The sequence below is a fragment of the Ranitomeya variabilis genome, chromosome 1 (assembly GCF_051348905.1).
Source record: "Ranitomeya variabilis isolate aRanVar5 chromosome 1, aRanVar5.hap1, whole genome shotgun sequence".
NCBI classification, from domain to species: Eukaryota; Metazoa; Chordata; class Amphibia; order Anura; family Dendrobatidae; genus Ranitomeya; species Ranitomeya variabilis.
In genome coordinates this window covers 1,035,923,132-1,035,941,950 of record NC_135232.1, presented here as the reverse complement: position 1 = coordinate 1,035,941,950, position 18,819 = coordinate 1,035,923,132, and the positions used below count along the sequence as shown (strand labels likewise).

The following is an 18,819-nucleotide window of genomic DNA, read 5'->3' as shown; positions in this document are numbered from 1 at the left end:
TACCGCAAAAGGCTTCTCTCTTGGATCTAACGAGCAGATGCTCTCCACCTTTCTGTTGTGAAGAGTGGCAAATAGTGCAGGTCTGGGGCAAGCCGGTAATAGACCTATCTGTTGGAATACCGGGGGATTCAATGACCATTCTCCCTGTTTTAGCCTTTTGCTACTTCGGTAGTCTGCTTTTATGTTTTCGACATCCTTTATGTGAAGAGCTGTGAGGGATAGTAGGTGATGTTCTGCTAACTGGAGAAGGAGAGATGTTGCCCAAATAAGGGAAAGGGACCTTGTTCCCCCTTGGTGGTTGATATAAGCCACCACTGCATAATTGTTCGACATGATTCTGATATGACGACCCTGAAGGATAGGGAGGAAAATGTTTTAAGGCTCTTTCTGCAGCCCATAACTCTATTACATTCGACGTCTGATCTCTTCCTAGTGGGGACCAGGACCACTGTACCGAGAGGGCCCCTAGATGTGCACCCCATCCCGTACCGCTTGAGTCCGTAGTGATCACTTCCTCTACCGGTGTTAACCACTGAACCCCTGATGCCAAATGATCTCTTACAGTCCACCAGATTAGGGAATCTCTCACACCCACCGAAAGGTGTACTTTTCCCTCTAAATGCCCTTTCAACAATTTGTGTTGACAGGACCTTCCACTGTAATTTTCTCAGGTGAAATTGTGCTCAACTCACAGCGAGTATACAGGATGCTAATGATCCTTGCAGGGACATTGCTTTTCTTAGTGTCATTACAGGCTGCTGTATTGCCGACCACACAAGACTCTGTATTTTGAATATTTTGTTCTCCGGTAGCAGACAGAGCTGGCGTCTGGAGTCCAGAACCAACCCGAGGAAGGATTGAACTTTTTCTGGTGTTAACCTCGACTTGATATTTTTTTAGGGTCGCAGTCATTTCTTCTATTTGTTTTAGACAGTGATCCACTGATCTCCCTATTATAAGAGTCATCTAGGTATGGGACGATAACTATGTCTAGAGAACGGAGGAAGGACATGACTTCTGACATTAATTTGGTAAATGGGAGGGCTGCATACTGGTAGTGCCTGAGGCGTCCTTGGAGATACAATGCTACCCTCAGGAATTTTTGATAGTCGCGATGGATTGGTACATGATAATAAGCGTCTTTTAAGACTATAACTGTCATGAAGCAGTCCTGGAACAACATTTTTAATCGCTGTATTTACCGAGTCCATTTTGAAGGAGAAATTTACTGCTGACCGATTGAGTTTCCTCAAGTTGACAATAGTCCTTAGTTAGTCGTCCGGTTTTTGTATCAAAAAGAGAGGGGAATAACACCCTCTTCCTTCCTCCTCCCTCAGGACTTCTACTAGAACCTGTTTTAGCACTAGCCCCAACACCTCCGCTTCCAAGGCTAATTGTTCTCCTGGGGATTTTCTGTGGGGTGTCAAAACAAAAGTCTGTCAAGGTAGATGAATATAGTCTATTTTTAGGCTGTCTTTGATAACACTCAATACCCAACAACTGGGGGAGATATTTACCCAGGCAGGGAAAAAGAAAGAGTCTTCCCCCTACCTCTGGCCTGGTGTCATTAGGAGGGCTTTTTTGACGATGTAGAGGGTCCCTTAAACATATGTACACCCAGATCCTTTTTTATCTCTGAAGTCCCAGTTCCTTCTATCTCCCAGGGGGCGGCCCCTATTAAATTTTCCTCTCCGAAAAGAAGGTCTTCTAATATCCACCGGAAAGTGAGGAAAACCCTTTTTCCTATCCCCTGCTTTCTCTAAAATGTCCTCCCGCTTCTGACCAAAGAGGAATTGACCGTCACACGGGATGGAACAAAGTCACCAGGGCACCCCTTTAACCATAAAGCGAGCCTAGCTGCATTAGACAAGCCTGCTGCCCTGGCTGCTAGTCTTAAGGAATCTGCTGAGGAATCCGCTAGGAAGGCTACTGCTCCTTGTACCAGCGTCATATTGGCTAGGACCTCTTCTCTTGGTACCTTAGTTTTCAGCTGTTCCTCTATCTGTTGCAGCCAGACTATAAGGGAGCGGGCAATACATTGTCACGGCTATTGCAGGTTTCAGATCACCGCGGCCGCCTCCCAGGTGTGTCTTAAGAACCCATCTGCCTTTTTGTCCAATGGGTCTCTTAACATGCCCGAGTCCTCTAAGGGTAGGGACGACTTTTTAGATGACCTGGCTACTGCACCATCAATTTTAGGGACTTTATCCCACCCTTCTGAGTCTTTTTCCTCGAAGGGATACCTCTTTTAGAAGATGAGGGGAGGCTACCAGATTTCCCAGGCTTCTTCCACTCCTTCTCTATAAGGGCCTTCACCCTAGAGTTGACTGGGAATGTACGCTTCCTTTTTTCCTCCAAACCCCCAAACATAACGTCCTCCAAGGACCTAGTCGCTTTGTCGTCCTTTAGGCCCATTGTAGACCTGACTGCTTTTACCAGTCTATCCTTGTTTTCAGTTAGAAAGCATGGTCGGCCCACAACATCGCTACCTCAAGAGGAGCCAGAGGACATGGAAGAGGAGGGGGAGGGAGACAGAGGTTCCTCATGATATTCCTCGCCGGATTGAGAGGCATCAGAATCTGTAACAGGCTCAAGGCTTTTCTTGCTCCCCTTTTTAAAGACTGATTTTAAAGAACCTTTAACTTCTGCCCTAATCATGGCCCTAAGGCTAGAGGCAATGTCAGGGGTTTCTTCCTGAATAGTCTTTTGAATACAGTCCACGCAGAGATTTTTCTGCCACTGGACTGCTAGCGGGATTTTTCAGAGGGCACACTCCTTGTTCTTTAACTTGGTACTAGCCTTCCTCGGCGCCTGGCAAGTAAACAGAAAATGTAGCCCATTACCACCAAGGTGACATTCACGAAAATCACTCACCACCCGCCGACAATCAATGGTACCGGATTTTGAGGCTGATAAGGAGTATGGACAACGTCTCTCCTAGATGCTGAGGAGTCCTGCGACCTCCGGTCAGGGCGACTGACACTCCTTCCACTTGAGCGGCTACTCCTCTTTGCGTGTTGGTGACCAGGCATAGCACCTGGTAAAGGCTCCTGCTGCTGTAAAGGCTGCTTCTGCTCCATACGATCCTCCATAATGGGGAGCCATTTGGACACGAGCGTTTCGTCTGTGGTTATCCCTCCATTTAAGGAGGGATCCACTGCCCTCACCTCTCTTCTGGTGCCCACTGTATGCTCCTCCCCCCCCCCCCCCCACACACCCGGCCGGGACCCGCCAAAAGGCCCTGCATCCCGGCCGGCTTTTCTGTTATGGGCGCCGCCATCTTGGATCCGACACACAGAACTGACGTCACACCCATTCCCTGCGTGCCTTGTGCGCGACGCCAGCCATGCACCCGGAAGTCAGCCCCATGGAGCCGAAGGCGGCCAGCAGAAGAGGGAGAGCAGCCGCAGAAGAGCCCCGGGACCCCGGACTGCGCTGAACCAATGCTCGCACGTGCGCTAAGCCCCACAGGACCTGCGAACGGCGTTTCCACAGCCTGAAGGCCGGCATACAGGCACTCTGCCTGCGCTGCTTCCAGTGCCCGGACAGGAGTGGGCGAGAGGATCATCCGTCTTAAAAAAAAAAACAAAACGCAGTGATTTCAGCACTAGGGTTCCAATCAGGACAGGAAACCCAACTGAAGCGAGGGAGAGGTACCGCCCTTTTATTTTCAGTATGTTTCCTGTCCTGGCGGGGCGGATCCCTCTCTCAGGTGTGGTCATGGGGGAAGGGAAAATCGGGATGAGGGCAGTTGCATGGTCCATTAGCCAGTGTTTACAGCCCTTCGACTGTCACAGTGCGCATGTGGCCAGTGGGCCGCACTTTAGCCAGGTCTCCTCCAAAGGATTAGAGAGAGCCATGTGTGCAAAGCCATCTCTCATCCGTCATTTATATCACATCCTGCTCGGACAATACCTTTACCCATACATGGTTAGTACGTACCAGAAACAAGGCACGACACTTGGCCGTATGCGTGCGCCACCAGCGCTCTATCCCAACTCCTCCTCATTGTGGTTGTACAGTGAGAAGGGGAATGTTCTAGTAATCATGGGACTTTCCAGCATGAATGGTAAGTCAAAGGTTGGAAAACCTTTTTAAGAGATGCTTTTCATTTGTAACTGCAATTCAAGATGAAGAATTCAACGCTTTCCTTTTAACTCCTTGCTACTTTTTCACCTGCATGTACACATATGCAAAGGAGACACAGCATTAATGGCGGCCAGCTTTTCATAGTCCTGTTGTCTCTGCTGCTTTTATACCGGAAGGTGGAAGAGGAAGGATCGGCTGCTCCTCATGAACCAGTGCTGGCTGAGATCAGCCGGTCAGTCCGCTTACCAGTGACTATACATCCAGTGGTGAGGTGTCTGTCCTGTCCCACGACTTACCACAAACATTATTTGTTGTTTTTTAAATAAAACCTTTAATGTACTATACAGTCACATTCAAAAACAAAAAGAAAAAACAGATTTTCGCAATCCTCGGCATAACAGGATAAAGACTTGTCATTACTTGCAGTATCGATCTGCTTTTAATTTTGATCTCCTGTAAGAACAAAAAAATGCATAAGAGGCTTAAAAAACACAAGTAGCCTAAAAAACACAAGTAGCATGGAATTCAAAGATTTAGACTTGGCAGTACGAATGCATTATTTGTAGCCGTGACTATGGACACAACATCGACAACAGAATTGGGAAGGTACTCCAGAATGGATCACTTAGGCCCCATTTAGCTCATGCCAAAAGTGTCTCCTTTTGGCATCTGATGGGCTGACATAAACTTTTTTACTACTCTGTACAAGTGTAGTTTGTTTTACTATATTGAAGAATCCAACAAATAGAAATATACTGTGCTGTATGTCTATTTAATATGGCAGCCTATTGCATCCAGTTGCATAGGCCAAAGATATAAGCTATAAATATAAGGATGAATGACCTCGGGGAGATCAAAATATCCAACACCGCGGAGACACCATCACGTGTTTCTCAACGCAGTGATCCACAGAACACTGCCCCCATCCCTTATGGGAAATATGCAAATGCATGTAGAAAAGCCGCGGAGACACCATCACATGTTTCTCAACGCAAGCAATAAATAGCCAGGTCTTTCACCGGGAAGGAACAACCACGGGAAGGGCAGCGTCCAATAAAGGAAATCCACTAATGCCAAAACAAGGTATCCATCCACAGACAGCTGTTTCGGGGTATTTGTGCCTCATCATTGTGGAGTAGGAAACTGGCGATTAGGAGCAGTGCCTAGTGAAAAGGCTATAAACATAAGGATGAATGACCTCGGGGAAATACCCCAAAACAGCTGTCTGGGATGGGGCAGTGTTCTGGATCACTGCGTTGAGAAACACGTGATGGTGTCTCCGCGGTGTTGGATGTTTTGATCTCCCCGAGGTCATTCATCCTTATGTTTATAGCCTTTTCACTAGGCACTGCTCCTAATAGCCAATTTCCTACTCCACACTGATGAGGCGCAAATACCCTGAAACAGCTGTCTGTGGATGGATACCATGTTTTGGCATAGGTGGTTTTCCTTTATTGGATGCTGCCCTTCCCGTGGTTGTTCCTTCCCGGTGAAAGACCTGGCTATTCATTGCTTGCGTTGAGAAACACGTGATGGTGTCTCCGCGGCTTTTCTACATGCAAAGATATAAGCTAGGCATTACTCATGTAAGGTACCATTCACATTACATTTTGCCTCTTCTCTTGGTTACTCTGTTGGACAGGTTCCCAATAAATTGGATTCACCAAACACCCAAAGGGACAAAACGCAATGTGAATTGTCCTAAATATCAAACACATGATGAATATTCCTGTAATACTGCAGTTTGCCATTTTTCTATGGTGAGCCTACATTTTGAAACTTTTATATCCTAGGCAGCCCATTAATTAGGTTACTGCTTAAATGATTCTAAAAAATGCTTTACCATCCTAGAAGCATTACACCAGTCAGTAAGGCAATTTTACAGGGAAATGGTAATTTAACGTTAAAGGGTCATTCACAGAGTTGTAAAGTCATCCCTTATCTGTCTGGTTGCTGGGGTCCGATCACGAGTGGTGCTATGGAGTGACGAATACATGCTTCACCCAAGCTGCATGAATTGTCTATGCTGGTAATAGCGAGCGTCATAGTCCTCTTCCTCCCACAGACAAGGAATGGAGCTGACTTCAAGCATGAGTCCCTCCGCTCCATTCTCGTGATTATGGAGCCCTGTGAGCATCATAAGACCCCCAGCTATCAGTAAATTATCTCCAATTCTTTGGAACGGGAATAACCTAAATCAGTGGGACTAAAAATCAGACAGACATATAATAGATTAGCTATGGAGTGTGAGCCCATCATCAATGTAATCTGTAGGACAGGTCACCAATACAAGTTTGGTGGGGTCTGACACCCGCACCGATTAGCTGAAAACTGCAAGGGCCAGATAGGAGATGTGCAGGGTGGAACATGCCCTCTACAGTGTTTAGTGGCCGCAGGCTTTTCAGCTGTTCGGTGTAGGAGCCACACCGATCTCATGCTAATGAACATTCCTAACGATAGGTCATCAATTGTTAGGTCCTTGATAATCCATTTAAAAATAGAATAATCAGACTGAATGCATTTGCAATTATATATATATATAGATATATACTTTCAATTTTCACAGTAGCACTAGACATCATTTACCTGTCCAGCAGTGCCTCATGGAAAGACCCGTCTTTTCTGGCCTTTTTCAGATCTTTGTGGTCTTCCTTGCTGATTTTAATTTTATGGTCCTGAAAACTTTGAAATTTTTTGCTGCAAAATAATATAATAGGACATAAATTTAATCTGCATAATTTACAAATAAATACCATTCTAATCCACAGTAACTGGTTATGGAGATGAGCCAGATTCATTAAAGGGAACCTGTCACCCCCAAAGTCGAAGGTGAGCTAAGCCCACCGGCATCAGGGGCTTATCTACAGCATTCTGTAATGCTGTAGATAAGCCCCCCGATGTAACCTGAAAGATGAGAAAAAGAGGTTAGATTATACTCACCCAGGGGCGGTCCAGGTCCAGTTCTGGTCCGATGGGCGTCGTGGTCCGGGGCCTCCCATCTTAAGATGACGTCCTCTTCTTGTTTTCACGCTGCGGCTCCGGCACAGGCGTACTAAGTCTGCCCTTGAGGGCAGAGCAAAGTACTGCAGTGCGCAGGTGCTGGGCCTCTCTGACCTTTCCCGATGCCTGCGCACTGCAGTACTTTGCTCTGCCCTCAACAGGGCAAATCAGTACGCCTGCACCGAAGCCTCTCCGTGAAGAGAAGAAGAGGACGTCATCGTAAGAAGATGGGAGGCCCCAGACCGGACGCCCATCGGACCAGAACCGGAACGGGACCGCCCCTGGGTGAGTATAATCTAACCTCTTTTTCTCATCTTTCAGGATACATCGGGGGCTTATCTACAGTATTACAGAATGCTATAGATAAGCCCCTGATGATGCCGGTGGGCTTAGTTCACCTTCGATTTTGTGGGTGACAGGTTCCCTTTAAGACTGGCATTTTGTATTCAGTCTCAGTGGACAGCACAGCTGGAGAAAGGTGCGCCCAATTCATTAAGTGGTGTACGTCACTTAATAAATTTGATGCATCTTACCACTGGGCGTGCGCAACAAATATTACTCCAGCCGGAGACAGTGACATTAAAATGACGTAAATCTTAATGTATTAGATGGGCCGGCTTCGCCACGTCCCAGCTTTGCCAGGTTGGTGAAGGGATGTCTGGGATTGGTGTAAAAATGCCAAAAATTCATGTTGATGTAACTGTAAGTAGAGCAAAATTTTTTGTAACATTAGAAGGTGTGTTATATCAGAAAACACCTTTATAAATTGAGCCATTGTCACCTCTCTGTCCTTTTTAGGGCCTCTCTCAAGTCATGAAAAAAAAAAGTACCTGAATACAAAACACTCCAGTACTGGGGAATGGAGGCCGTCTCTTACTCTCAGCCACTGGGATGGCATCTACCGCTATTTTTTTTTTGCTATATAGTGAGGGAGGGGTCCCCAAATGGCAGACACCCTAGGGGAGAGGGTGCATTGTGGGGCAACCAAGACGCTAGGGGGAAGGGATCACTGTGGCCGACCCCCGAGGAAAGGGGGGAGAGTATCACTGGCCAACCCCCGAGGAGGGGCGGGATCACTGAGGCCGACCCCCGAGGGGAGGGGGCGGGATCACTGTGGTCGACCCCAGAGAAGAGGGGGAGGGTATCACAGTGGTTGACCCTCCGAGGAGAGGGTATCACTGTGGCCGACCTCTGAGGGAGGGTATCACTGTGGTCGAGCCCCGAGGAGAGGGGGGAGGGTATCACTGTGGTTGACCCCCCCCCCCCCCGAGGAGAGGGTATCACTGTGGTCGACCCCCGAGGAGAGGGGGGAGGGTATCACTGTGGCCGACGCCCGAGGAGAGGGAGGGTATCACTGTGGCCGACCTCCGAGGAGGAAGGGTATCACTATGTCCGACCCCCAAGGGGAGGGAGCGGGATCACTGTCATCGACCCCCCGAGGAGAGGGTATCACTGTGGCCGACCCCCGAGGAGAGGGAGGGTATCACTGTGGCTGACCTCCGAGGAGGGAGGGTATCACTGAGGCCGACCCCCGAGGAGAGGGGGTGACACTGTGGAGAGCCGTCACCACTTTAAGATTACAGACTTTAAATTACATAAAAATTGAAGATTATTTGGAGTTGCGACTAAAACGTCTTTACTATAAGACTAAGCATTTGTGCCTATAACAGTCGCCTGGCACTCACAAATCTGATTTATATCTTATCTACAGCATAATAACACAGATATACGCCATCAAATATGCAAGGAAATGATGTGGAAGCATAATCTTTATATTACGGCTTCCCAGAGGATACATTCAGCTATAATCCTCCAGATAATGATCATAAATAGGCAGCACACTCAGTGTGACGTTACTGACAAGGTAATGTACTCTGGAGGTTCTCTCGTAGCACAAGCTGCCATTTGTTTAAGGCGTCTGAAGGGGCTTTTACTGCACTGGGTTCAAGTGTTTCTTCAAAGACAGAAACCGCAGTACGTATAACAGATGCCTAGTCCAACTAACAAGAGCAGCACGGCTGCTAGGTAACATCTTTTTACATATATAGAACTTTTCTCAAGGTAGCAATTATCAGAATGAAACCCATTTTCAGCAGCGATCTGATAACCTTGCATCAGCTACATGAATAGAGATGCTCAGCAACTCAATGCAACAGCCTTGCAGGACAGTCCATGGACTGATCACAGACCGCCATAAACAGCACTTGTTTTTGGCTCACGACACCTGCAAGGCATCGCTAGGTGATCGATAATTGCCAACAATGTCTGGATCAATCATTATAACATTCATAAAAGAAAAGTTCTGTAACTTTTTCTTATACACTGTGCTTCAGATCCTCACTATTTCGAACTTCCAACAATTTGTTGTGAATGGCTGAAAACATTCTGCTTATTCCAGGGGCTGAGATCCTGTGCCTGCCTTCTTCTGCTCCACCTTAGTGGTGGAATACAGTGCTGTGTGTTATAAAGGGAACTAGTCGGCACATATACAGCTGCCATCACTTTATATAGGATGGTAACAGGTAAGGATGTCACTTTTGGACGTGTCCCTTACAGCAAACAAGTTATAAAGAAGCATGTGCTGCTCAAGGGTCCAGTAGGTGGTCCTCGACTCCTTAGGACTCCTGCAATTCTGGCCTGACGGACAGACAGACACTGCTCTTCGACCTCCAGAAGCCAAAAGTAATAATCTGATTCACAGTAACTGGAGTGGGACCGGCATCTGGAGCGTATGTGTAACAAGCACAGGTCTCCGACTACTCACACGTAATTCACTTCACACTGTTTAACATTGCCCCGATCTTCATCTGCTAAGTCGTCTTCTCGCTTTAATTCTCTTTCTGAACAACATCGAATCTGCAATAAAGGTAGAAAATGCTGAGGTACAATACATACTCAGGAGCTGTGCTATCTGCATTTTAGGGTATGTGTCCACATTCAGGCTTGCTTCAGGATTTTACCTGCAGGTCACCTGCGCTGTCCTTGAGTTTTTTCTGCAATGTAAGGACATGCTGCGTTCTTAAAAGACGCGCCGCATGTGAGTTTTCTCGGGTGTGCCGCATGCGTCTTTTACTGCATAGTGGAGACAGGATTTCATGAAATCCCCTCCACTATGCTGTAACATCTGGACGCTGCGTTTTTGACGCAGCATTGGGCAGCATGCATAAAAAACGCAGCTTAGGGTATGTGTCCACGTTCAGGAAATGCTGCGTGTTTGACGCTGCGTGGGGCCGCCGCGTCAAACACGCAGCGTCCAGATGTTCCAGCATAGTGGAGGGGATTTTATGAAATCCTGTCTCCACTATGCCTGTCTCCACTATGCGTGGTAACCCGCATCCGTCGGCCCTGCGACTCCGGACATGCTGAGCACCTTTTAAGATCGCAGCATGTCTGTGTTCCTTGCGGCGCCGCTGCGCCGCCGCAAGGAATAACACAGGGCCCTATGCGTGGGGTGATATGATGCCGGATGTGTGCAACGAACACATCCGGCATCATCGCGTCCCAGAAGGGGGCGGAGCTTAGCGCTGAGCGGGTTTGCCGCTCCGATGAAACCGCCGGCCATCCTGATCGTGGACACATACCCTCATAGTTTTATGTCTCACATATAAAGGCTGAGCTTAGACCAGGGGCACACAGCTATTTTTGGTCCAACGGCCACAATGTCTGAATGGGTAGATGCATTAGTCTTTCCATAGCGCACACACACGACTGCTTCCAATACTTGGCACTAGAGATCTCCGAATTGGCAATTTGTATATTTAATTTCCCAGAGAGCATGCAAGGCTTCTAAGTCTCCTTACTCTGACATGCCAGGCTTACCATGTCCCTCTTCACAATGAGAAACGTTACCCTTTAGACCCATAGCACACAGAGTAAGCTTATCCTGGCATTCTCCAGGGTAATTTTCTTATTTTTTTTCTGCAGGACGCCTCCTGCTTATGATTGGGCAACAGTATGCAGGGAAAAAAGTAAATTTCCCCAGTGAAAAAAAACTCCTCTACAGTAGGAATTAGCATGTTAGGCACGATAAACTTTAATAGTGAATATATCCTAACAAAGAAAAATAAAAAAAACCCACAATGATGTGTTATTCAGTCCTGCAGCCACTATTTCATGATGTCAACAGTTTAAAACTGGTGAAAGGTCCCCATTAGTCACCATGTCACAAGTTTCTCTAAAACAGAAAAAAAAAGTTGCGTGCTAGAATAAAGTCTACAATTTAATTGAAAGGTTTCATAGTTAGCCAATGAGCACATTTATATACCTCAATTCCTAAAATACATGTATTTTATAGACCATGTACCTTTATCATCTCCCCGTCACCTGCCGTCTTACTGTGTGCTACCAAGTCTCCTTCTTCATTGCAGCCAACAAAACAGCTGTTCGATGCCAATAAGGCCATTTTTCCCTAAAAGTAATCAGATAACCCTGTGTAAGTTAAATCCAGCTGTATTGGCAGTATAATACAGTCATGGCCGAAAGTGTTGGCACCCTCTAAAAATTATACCAGAAAATGGCAATTACTGTCATTATTGCAATCACACGCTTTGTTATACACGTTTATTTCCCGTGTGTGTAATGCAACAATACAAAAAAAACAGAGAGAAAATGGCAAATTGGACATAATTTCACACAAAACCCTCAAAATGGTCATCTTTCCAAAATTGTAGTTAAACAACTTTGTTTCAAGCATGTGATGCAAACTCACCTGTGACAAGTAACAGGTGTGGGCAATATGAAAATCACACCAAAAAAACAGATAAAAAGGGGAGAAGTTGACTCAATCTTTGCATTGTGTGTCTGTGTGTGCTACACTAAGCATGGAGACCAGAAAGAGGAGAAGAAAACTGTCTGAGGACTTGAGAACCAAAATTGTTCCAACACTTTCAGCCATGATTATACATGATTTAAGAAAGGTCTAGCATGAAAAGCTGAAAAAGTAAAAAAAATGCTCTGAATGCTGTTTTGATAGCGGTAATATAAACTGTGCATAAATATTTAGCAAGCAGACTTTTTACACATACAGGTTAGTGTGTAATATCCCCAATGCATAACATTTCTTTATCTGAACAGGTTCAAAATTCTGTGCTTTCATTCTTCTTCCCACCTATCAAGAGACTTTGAGCATATGTGGCCTTGTTTTTATTATGATGAAGTGTTACTTTTTAATAGCATAATTTAATTTACCAAATGATGTATGATACAAAACGGTTACATTTATTCTGCAGATCCGGATGATACTAAATTTATGTAGTCTTTGTATGTTTCAGTAGTTCAGACTTAGATGCGATACCAAATATTTTTGTTTTTTCTTGAACTACTGGGAATTTTCCTCTTTTTAAAATATTTAAAATGGTAATAAAAATGTAAGTAATTTTTATTAACTTCATTTTTTTTTTTTAACTACTTCTAGACCACCCTTAAACAATAAATGTCCTGGTTGTCCACGTTCTACTCTGCACAGTGATGTTCTAACATCATGCAGGAAAGAGCAGACTGTCAGACACAGCCAGACTCTTCATAGAGGATCACTGAATACATGGCACTAAACGAGCAATCCTAAGGGACCCAGTCAGCTCTGCAATGCTGCCCGGTGATTGAATTTTTCCTGTAACTGTGGCCAAAATACCCAGTTACAATTTGAAGCACATAAAAAAAGATTTTTGGGCAGCACGGTGGCTCAGTGGTTAGGGCTGCAGCCTTACAGCACTGGAGTCCTGGATTCAAATCCCACCAAGTACGACATCTGCAAGGAGTATGTATGTTTTCTCTGTGTTTTCTTGGGTTTCCTCCGGGTACTCCGGTTTCCTCCCACATTCCAAAGACGTACTGATAGGGAATTCAGATTGCGAGCCCCATCAGGGACAGTGATGATAATGTGTGCAAATTGTAAAGCACTGCGGAATATGTTAGCGCTATATAAAAAGGTTATTATTATTTTTAAATTATTTAAAATGTTGAAATGCCCCCCAAAAGGTCCTTTATCACCTTATGGGAGTTACAGTATGTGGAATTAATGAAAAAATATATATAAAAAAAAAAAATAAAAAAAAAAAAAGGACGACATATAAAAATTATTATTACATAAAGAGAAACATTTTAAAATGTATTTCAGTGGTCTTTTGTGGTTATACAAAAAAGATTTGACCACACATATCGTCAAAAAAATATGCAATAGTCATTTGATGTCACAAGACGAGTGCCGATCCCAGAAAACACATATGAAATGAATCAGCCCAGAGCTCTGGACCTAAAAACAACATGACTGATTATAATCACTGCAGAGATAAAACAAATATCAGAAGTTACAGCTTGAAACACGGGCTCCCACTGCTCCCTAGCACCGATCGCATCGGAGCGACCCATGACCAGGCCATCCGAGTTTATTCCCAAGTATTTCCCGTATCCAGACTTCAGCGCAATCCTTCAACAGAAATGAGATATTATCAGTAAATACATGAAATGCGCCTCAATAACAGTTTGTATACATGGCAATAGGATGCCATCATTATAAATGGTTAGTACCTGGAGTCTGATAGCTTTATGGCTGTGAACTGCTCCGGGGGAGCCGGACCTTCGTCATCTGGAAGGGAAGAGATTAACATTTGTTAAGTTCAAGACTAATGACTGTATAATGCAGAAGTGATAAAAGGAAAGAAATGTATGCAGTTCATCAAATTCCCGGCGGAGTCCCTGACGGACCATGGCCAGATAACGGCTGGATTACAGTGACATGTAGCTGCGGCCTACATGCAGGGTACTGGTTTATCACTGCATGTCAATGATCCTGGGAATACAAGGATATTAGAAGATGGTTGTTTATGCAGCTCCCTAATATATGAACATGTAAAGTATCATTCTACGCTATAATAATATAGTATAATGGTACAGGTCTGTCTGGAGAGCCCATAATCTGGCAGGAGTATGGGAACAGACTGGAGACTTCCCGTTATGTGATAAGCAAGCTAGCCAGCAACAGCAGACACCGGGAACAGCATTATCTAAGGGACTAACCTGCCGGGCTCTGAAATCTCTCCGATCACCCATTCCATGAACTCCCACCAGACATGTGATAGGAGAAGGAGTTAAAGGGGTTTACAATTGCATATGGCCATACAGACGGCAGCAGGCAAGCTGAGTTTACAAGAGTAAGAGACATTATTCGTTTAAAGGAGTTGTCTAATACTACAACAACCCCTACTCAATCCCTAATGTTTCCGCCCCGTAAAATAAAAACACCTCCACTGATTGGCCGCAGGGATTGTGTGACATGTCAAGCGATCCTCGAGAAAGCCATTGTTCACACTGCTGGGATGGCGCTGGCAGCAGAGGTGAATAGGTGTCATTATTTAATACAGAATATGTACACTGGCGCCTATTCACCTGAAAGGGTAGAGTGGAGTGCTGCGGGAGCTGCAAGTGGTTGCAACAGGTTCTGTGCCAACCCTGTTAAAAAGAACAACCAAGTAGTGAAAGATAATTTGAACCACTGCGCTACCCAAGAAAAAAGCAACAAAAACTTACTTGTTAAGAAGTCAGTTTTTGTATATGAGAGCCACTTATTCCTTTAGAAGAGAGGTTGAACTTGATTGTAGTATGTTACTGAAAGGGATATCATAGAGTCAGTGAAATTGATGTTGACAAGATCGTGCAAATGGGTAATCGTGAATATTGTATATACACACTTACTTTTTGTGTGAAGCTGTTATGTGACACATGTGACACATTCTAAAGGAATAAGTGGCTCTCATATACAAAAACTGACTTCTTAACAAGTAAGTAAGTTTTTGTTGCTTTTTTCTTGGGTAGCGCAGTGGTTCAAATTATCTTTCACTACTTAGGTGTCATTATTTTACTGAGGGGAAACATAGGAACTGACAAGGGGTTGTCAGAGTAGTAAATATCGCTTTTACAACTCTAGTAAATGGACAGCAGCGATACACTCTGTATCATGTCCATCTTCCCTTGTACAGGATTGTATGAAAGGACTGCATGATGTCCACTTGGCTATAAAAAAAGCATTGTCCTGTAAAACAGAACTAATTTCTTTTGACTTTGGTTACAATACGACCAGTAAATATTTTTTGGATAGAGCCCACAAGCCCAGTAAATACTGCCTGTAGGCATTGTGAGAGACATAGGGCGGCGAAGTGGTGCCATACCAAGGTGCTCTGAACACTCACCTTTGTGGGGGGCTCCAATGGTAAAAAGACCAGTGTCCAGAGCATGGATGTAGGCGCCTTTGTCCATTTCTATAGCTACAGTCCCTGAAATGTCACCCAAAGATTTGACCGCCCACCAATTTCCTAAAATAAGCAGAATTAGAATGTAAAATATCACAAAAAATAAAATATGCACAAAATACAAACCACCAATAAGCATAACATTTATTTTGAAACCCCTTCTTGCCCCTGCATCTTTTTTTCCAATTCCAGAGTCACAATGTACATCTTTTTGTGCGGCCGGAGCCGACTGAGGGCAGGTTTTTTGTTAGATGAGATGTTTTTTGAATGACACTGTTCACCTTACCGTAACATGGTTTATACAATGGGTGCATTACAAGTGCCACTAAATGACAAAAAAACACTTCCACCAATGCTTATTTCTATGTTTTCATTTATATCTTTGCTGTGTGGTAAAAATGACCTGGCAACAATATTCTCTACGCTACTTGGATCATCCGATGTGTATTTCATATATTATACATATTTATGTGATGAAAAAAAAAAATTGAGAAATAAAAACTGTATGGAAAGTGTTTTTGTTGACATCATTTTGGATAACTTACTATATTTTTTTGGACGCATCCCAAAATTTTGTGGAAGAAAATAGGAAAGAAAAAAAAAAGTTTTTATAAGATGGGTCCGTTTTATAGTATGAATTTAAGGTATCTTACCTGGGGGAATGGCGGTGCTGGAGTGGGGTCACAGCAGGCACGGTCTCTTCCTCAGAAAGCCAGCAGCGGCAGAAATGGAAAAATGCTGCGGGTCCTGGGTTGGAGAAGTGGGTGCACCAGCGGAGTGATGCTGCGGGCCTGGTGTCGGCGGTGAAGCAGAGCAGAGTGTGTTGCTTTCCCAGCGGCCATATTCCTGAAGCCGTGGGCCGCCAGAGATGGTGCATGCATAGACTGGCATCTCGGTCCTAGATCTCATTCTGTGCAAGTGCCGCCTCCCATCTTCCGGGGCTTCAGGAAGATGGCCGCCTCCGGCAGCACTTGCTTAGATTAAGATCTTGGCAAGGCCCAAATCCCAGTCTGTGCATGCAGCCCACATTTCCAATAAAATGGCTGCTGGGTAAGCAATGCACTCCGCTCTGCCTCACCGCCGACACTGGGCCCGCAGCATCGCACCGCTTCTTCCGCGGTCAGCATCCTGTGATCCCACTCCACCACCACCGCAAGGTCCCGGGGTAAGCTATCTTCAGACTATAAGACTTCCTCAGGAATGGTGATAGTGTGCAGAAAAAAAATAACTTTTTAACATTTTTTATTTCCTTTTGCTTAACACGTTTATCCAATCTTTCAAAATATAAATTTTTATAACTCATATGATAGTTAAAAATAATCTATTTGAAACTAAAAGAAGAAACTATTTTTTTTCCAAAAACTTATTTTCAGTCCCCATAGGGAGACTTGAACCCATGAGCATTACTCGCTATTTCTACAGTATTATGTAAAAGTTTGGGCACCCCGGTAAAAATTTCAGTTATTCTGAACAGAAAGTTGAAAATGAAAAGATCTCTAAACGGCATAAAGTTAACCCCTTCATGACCTTGGGATTTTCCAATTTTCCGTGTTCGTTTTTCGCTCCCTTCCTTCCCAGAGCCATAACTTTTTTTATTTTTCCGTCAATATGGCCATGTGAGGGCTTATTTTTTGCGAAACAAGTTGTACTTTTGAACGAAATCATTGGTTTTAGCATGTCGTGTATTAGAAAACGGGAAAAAAATATCAAGTGCGGTGAAATTGCAAAAAAAGTGCAATCCCACACTTGTTTTTTGTTTGGCCTTTTTACTAGGCTCCCTAAATGCTAAAACTGACCTGCCATTATGATTCTCCAGGTCATTACGAGTTCATAGACACCAAACATGTCTAGGTTCTCTTTTATATAAGTGGTGAAAAAAAATTCAAAACTTTGCTTTTAAGAAAAAAAAAAAAAATTGCCATTTTCCCGATACCCGTAGCGTCTCCATTTTTCATGATCTGGGGTTAGGCGGAGGCTTATTTTTTGCGTGCCGAGCTGGCATTTTTAAGGATACCATTTTGGTGCAGATACGTTCTTTTGATTGCCCATTATTGCATTTTAATGCAATGTCGAGACGACCAAAAAAACGTAATTCTGGCGTTTCAAATTTTTTTCTCGCTACGCCGTATAGCGATCAGGTTAATGCTTTTTTTATTGATAGATCGGGCAATTCTGAACGCGGCGATACCAAATATGAGTAGGTTTGACTTTTTTTTTGATTTATTTTGAATGGGACGAAAGGGGGGTGATTTAAACTTTTTGTATTTTTTTCACTTTTTTTAAACTTTTTTTTTTTTTTTTAAACTTTTGCCATGCTTCAATAGCCTCGAAGCTGGCACAACTCGATCGGCTCAGATACATAGCAGCGATCATCAGATCGCTGCTATGTAGCTGAATTGCAGGTGTGCTATGAGTGCAGACCACAGGGTGGCGCTCACAGCTAGCCGGGATCAGTAACCATAGAGGTCTCAAGCACCTCTATGGTTACCATTCTGATGCATCGCTGACCCCCGATCATGTGATGGGGTCGGCGATGCACTCATTTCCGTCCGGAAGCGCCGGTTAAATGCCGCTGTCAGCGGCATTTAACTAGTTAATAGCGGCGGGTGAATCGCGACTTCACCCGCCGCTATTGCGGGCACATGTCAGCTGTTCAAAACAGCTAACATGTCCCGGCTTTGATGCGGGCTCACCACCGGAGCCCTGCATCAAAGCGCGGTATCTGACCTCGGACATACTATCCCGTCCGAGGTCAGAAAGGGGTTAAAGATGACACATTTCCTTTGTATTTTAGGCAAAAAAAAAAAAAATTATATAGTATAAATATTATATATATACACAGTACAGACTAAAAGTTTGGACACACCTTCTCATTTTTCTGTATTTTCATGACTAAGAAAATTGTACATTCACACTGAAGGCATCAAAACTACGAATTAACACATGTGGAATTATATACTTAACAAAAAAGCGTGAAACAACTGAAATTATGTCTTATATTCTAGGTTCTTCAAAGTAGCCACCTTTTGCTTTGATGACTGCTTTGCACACTCTTGGCATTCTCTTGATGAGCTTCAAGAGATAGAAAAATCTTTAAATGAGAAGGTGTGTCCAAACTTTTGGTCTGTACTGTATTATTATTATTTTTTTTCCATATACAAAATTACAAAAATTAAAATGGGCCGAAGCAAAAGTTTGGGCACCCCCTTTTGAAAGCATCACAGCTTGTAAATGCTTTTTGTAGCCAGACAAGAGTCGTTAATTCTAGTTTGAGGGATTTTCATCCATTCTTCCTTGGAAAATTCTTATAAGGTTACGCGATGACCACTGCATGGATGGCAGATGGACTGTGGTCCTGTTAAGATGCAGAAAAAACTAATATATACTTATCCCCTTAACCCCCAAGGGTGGTTTGCATGTTAATGAACGGGCCTATTTTTACAATTCTGACCACTGTTCCTTTATGACGTAATAACTCTGGAACACT

At 44.2% G+C, this 18,819-nt stretch overlaps 1 protein-coding gene across 1 annotated transcript in view; it reads right to left on the bottom strand.

Moving 5' to 3' along the window:
• Positions 1-4,393: 4,393 nt before the first annotated feature.
• Positions 4,394-18,819, bottom strand: part of FRG1 (FSHD region gene 1) — a 50,323-nt gene continuing 35,897 nt past the window's right edge. Inside the window, exons 4-10 of the mRNA XM_077279648.1 lie at positions 15,273-15,395; positions 13,615-13,672; positions 13,399-13,513; positions 11,393-11,497; positions 9,854-9,945; positions 6,676-6,786; positions 4,394-4,542 (exon numbers count right to left, since the gene is read on the bottom strand). Coding sequence (XP_077135763.1) covers positions 4,506-4,542; positions 6,676-6,786; positions 9,854-9,945; positions 11,393-11,497; positions 13,399-13,513; positions 13,615-13,672; positions 15,273-15,395 — 641 coding nt within the window. The 3' untranslated portion in view covers positions 4,394-4,505. The remainder of the gene's footprint in view (positions 4,543-6,675; positions 6,787-9,853; positions 9,946-11,392; positions 11,498-13,398; positions 13,514-13,614; positions 13,673-15,272; positions 15,396-18,819) is intronic.